Source organism: Dendroctonus ponderosae, unplaced genomic scaffold (assembly GCF_020466585.1).
Source record: "Dendroctonus ponderosae isolate FM_Combo_2020 unplaced genomic scaffold, Dpon_F_20191213v2 Dpon_F_20191213_7, whole genome shotgun sequence".
Classification (NCBI taxonomy): Eukaryota; Metazoa; Arthropoda; class Insecta; order Coleoptera; family Curculionidae; genus Dendroctonus; species Dendroctonus ponderosae.
In genome coordinates, this window is record NW_026018916.1 from 6,644,564 (window position 1) to 6,648,319 (window position 3,756).

At 35.0% G+C, this 3,756-nt stretch overlaps 1 protein-coding gene across 1 annotated transcript in view; it reads left to right on the top strand.

The window, feature by feature from the left end:
- Window positions 1–3,756, top strand: part of LOC109534656 (acetylcholine receptor subunit alpha-like) — a gene marked incomplete in the record, with an annotated part of 139,839 nt that overhangs the window by 47,228 nt on the left and 88,855 nt on the right. The window contains 2 exon segments of the mRNA XM_048668645.1: window positions 961–1,005; window positions 2,035–2,144. Of these exon segments, the coding sequence (XP_048524602.1) occupies window positions 961–1,005; window positions 2,035–2,144 (155 nt within the window).

The following is a 3,756-nucleotide window of genomic DNA, read 5'->3' on the forward strand; positions in this document are numbered from 1 at the left end:
GCAAGCTGTACAGGCTAAGACGAAACATCCAGAGATAGACTTTTGACGCCATTCCTTGGAACTAGTGGGTTTTTCGCGTTTCTAGGTCGTAAAATGAAATTTCTTCCTGACGTTTCGCCAGCCCGAGTGGTTTACATCTTCAGAGATGGTTTGCTTAAACCCTTACACTGTTCAGAACAGTGTCGGTGTAACAACGCGGTCAGGTAGGACCACCTTTGCACTCAGGATTGGAAGATCCGGACGCTTTGCGGTTCCTATCTTGTACATAACGGCACCGTAACGCATTCCAACCGATTCACACCGCGTGATAAGAAGTTACCACTTCAAAACACATTTGTTTTGTTGTCTCTTATAATCGCTAAAAGCTTGATCGTAAATTAATGAAAAAAACTGCATTCAACTCCTGATGTGCTTCCTATACTCTTTTCGTTCTAGGCCACTTCAACTAGTCCACATTGATAGCCAAAAATGCCGAAATTAATTTAAAGAACCTTTATCTGAGAAACCAACGGGAAATTAAAGTTCATCTGAGAACAATGTATTTATTTCGGAGTGAATAGTCCGCCTGCAGGAAAATGGCTCTATTGTTCGAATTTGGAGATGTTGACTATATTAACGCTATTAGCAGACTGAAGGGCGAATATTTCTGATGTTTATACATGACTACGTTTTAGAGAGCAAACTTACTGCAAAGCGATAATGTCGACAACAGCATACGAAATACTTAGTTAATTAAATATTGGTGTTTCTCGAGATTAACACATTACATCAACCGTGCTTCGTCGACACTAAATTAATTATTAGCGGCACGTTAAGCTTTCAGCTATTTTGATGTTTATTGATAAACTGTGCGTTAACTAAATTAATTTAAGGCTTCACTGCTAGTCAATTTATGTAATCTGAAATCAAGTCTGGTTTTACAATGATGCATTAATTTATATAATTTTTTTTCTGTTTCAGAACTTGAAGAACCAGATTATGACCACCAACCTATGGGTGGAGCAGGTAAGATTATATTTTTCCTATACTAGTGTAACGCAACAGTAATTTGTTGTCTGAGATCTGTGAGTTGCTTTATTGGATAAACATATCTTTATTAATATTTACAATGCCGGATTTACTCAATTTAATTCGTAATGAGATATTTCCATTTGAGGCACTTGTCTAGCTCCTCCATAGAGCTGCATTCAACCAATTGCTATATTAGACCCTTTCTTAATTACTGCTAAAAGTACTCTTTTAATTTTGAGCATTGAAAGCCTCTACTTGCGTGTAATTCGTTTTTTCTAAGTAAGTTTTTTTTTCTAATTTTTCCGGTTTTGTTCGAAGAATCTGAGAAAATATAATACTTGGGATTGCATGAGAATCTTCGAAACCGTAAGAGATAAGAGCTCGGCTAAATTAAGAAACATATGAATCACGGCTTTAACCACAGCCTTCTGTGTACCTTAACTTATTGGAAATCGAATTAGAAGAAAGTTTGGATATTCTTCCACGAGAAAATATAGGTGTCAACAAAACGGGGCTCCTGCGCACAATGTCAGACAAGTTCGAGATGACCTGTCTCAATTTCCAGGAAGATGGATAGGAACTTATGGTGACGTTTCCTGGCCAGCCCGATCGCCAGACTTGAACCCATTCAATTTCTTCTGTTGGGGTTACATTAACAACCAACTTAACAAGTTTACGTTCAACACTTTGACACTGAAGATCAATTTTTGAGAACAGCTACTGACGCATTAAGAGCCATAATTCCAAATCTAGTATCCAGATTCAAAGGTTAGAAGAGCGTACGTGTGTTTAGAAAATAATGGTTATCTTTTTGGACAATTATTACAAACCCTAACAGGGGGCTGAACGCTAGCTTTATAAACGATGTGTTTCTTCTCGGTCTTCCCCTTTCCCATCTCTAGTCTGTGGCGCATCGGTGTTACCAAAAGATATCTTACTGCTGATTAGATAAAAAACTTCCCGAAAAATTCAAACCCATTGTAAAGAATTTTGAACTAATCCTAATATTGTTTATGATTTTAGTCTTGGTACGACTACAAACTGAGATGGGAACCGAAGGAATACGGAGGTGTTCACATGCTCCACGTTCCGTCGGACCACATTTGGAGGCCGGACATCGTATTGTATAATAAGTAAGTATTGCCATAATTATAACATTCCTAGTTTCTATGATTGTGTGCAAACTTTATCGCCAGTGCAGTTGTACTCATGTCTTCAGTGGAACAGCTTGTCTCATTTTCAGTCATCTTTCGCCACTTTTCATGACTCCATGTCCTTTTAGATTACAATCATCACGACTACAAAATTCCCGTCACAAGGTGTGTCAATTAAAAAATTTTTATATGGAAATGTGTAAATGCCTTTAACATTAATTCCCTTAGAGAGCGCACCTATTGCAAAATTCGTTGACAAAAATAGAAAATATGTAATTTCGTTTCGGCACACCTTGTTAAATCCTACATCAATCAATTATTTATGTACCAGATATATAAAATGCTACAGCTCAAAGACAAGCTACTTTTATAGCGGTCTACAGTACACATTTAATTCGACCGTTATTCGCAAAATATCGAACTAGTCCATTATTTATCATAAATTGATCTTTCTTAAAACTTTTCTGTGTGATCGAAGCAAAGTTGACAAATTCTTGTTCATTGTAATTAGAAGCACAAGGGAGTTTTGCATACTTAATTCAGCTCCAATCGTTACACAGAAAAGTCGGAATTGTTTAACAGAACTGATTTGAATTGTACTTATAAACTTATCGATTCTTCAATAGATAAAGATTCAATAGAAGTTTGAATGCCCATCTTTTACAGCCCTTAATATTATTTTGTCTGTTAAAGTTTGAATTAATTTAGATATAGAATAAATATAGAAAAGATAAAATGCAGGTCTCATCTTTGGAATTTCGCATTCCCAAACACCCACCGTTTAAACTGATACAAATCTTATTACAAGTTGCAAGGATAGGAAAATTTCGTGCCAAACAAAATCATGTTTTGACACATGAAATATTACAAATCACCAGACTGCACGAAAAAATGTTTTCTTTTTGTAAATTGTTCTCGTTTTATTCGGAGCTCATTTAAAAGTATTTTTGAAAAAATGGTACACTACATTTAAATAACTAATGAAATAACACAGAGGGATCAAGACGGCCACTTTTCACACAGATTATAAAGAAACACATGAAATCCGTTTTTCGAGCTCCTCACAGTCAAAACGTAGTGGTCTTTAAAAAACTAAAGTAAACTTTCGTCTAAAGCTAAGTACTATTTTTTTATTTTTCTATTTTCAACTATCARCGWMCATTGGTTGGTTGGTTCAAGCTTAAAGTCCARGCATTGATTTACTTCGATCGATTGATTTTGACGATTTGATAAGTGACGTTGCCAGATAAAARCGAAGAATTTTTTTTCATTGTATAACARTTTGTAAATCACTATTAAGTTTAAGAATTATTAAGTTTTTTTTAATGTTTAAATCGCATTTAATTAACTAGTTTTGATCAGGACGCYTATGTAAAAATAAACTTGGAATTGCCTACATGTGTTAGCAATTTTTCGCCTTAGGGTGAATGGAAACAAAGCCATAAATGTGAATCAAGCAACGGAATGCAGATCAAATACAGCAGATGTAAGATCTTGCGTTTGTACAGTGGAATTTGTAAAATAAATTAATTAAATGCGATAAAAAATCCAGAATAATCATTTTATTATGTCATATACAGGGTGATTAAAA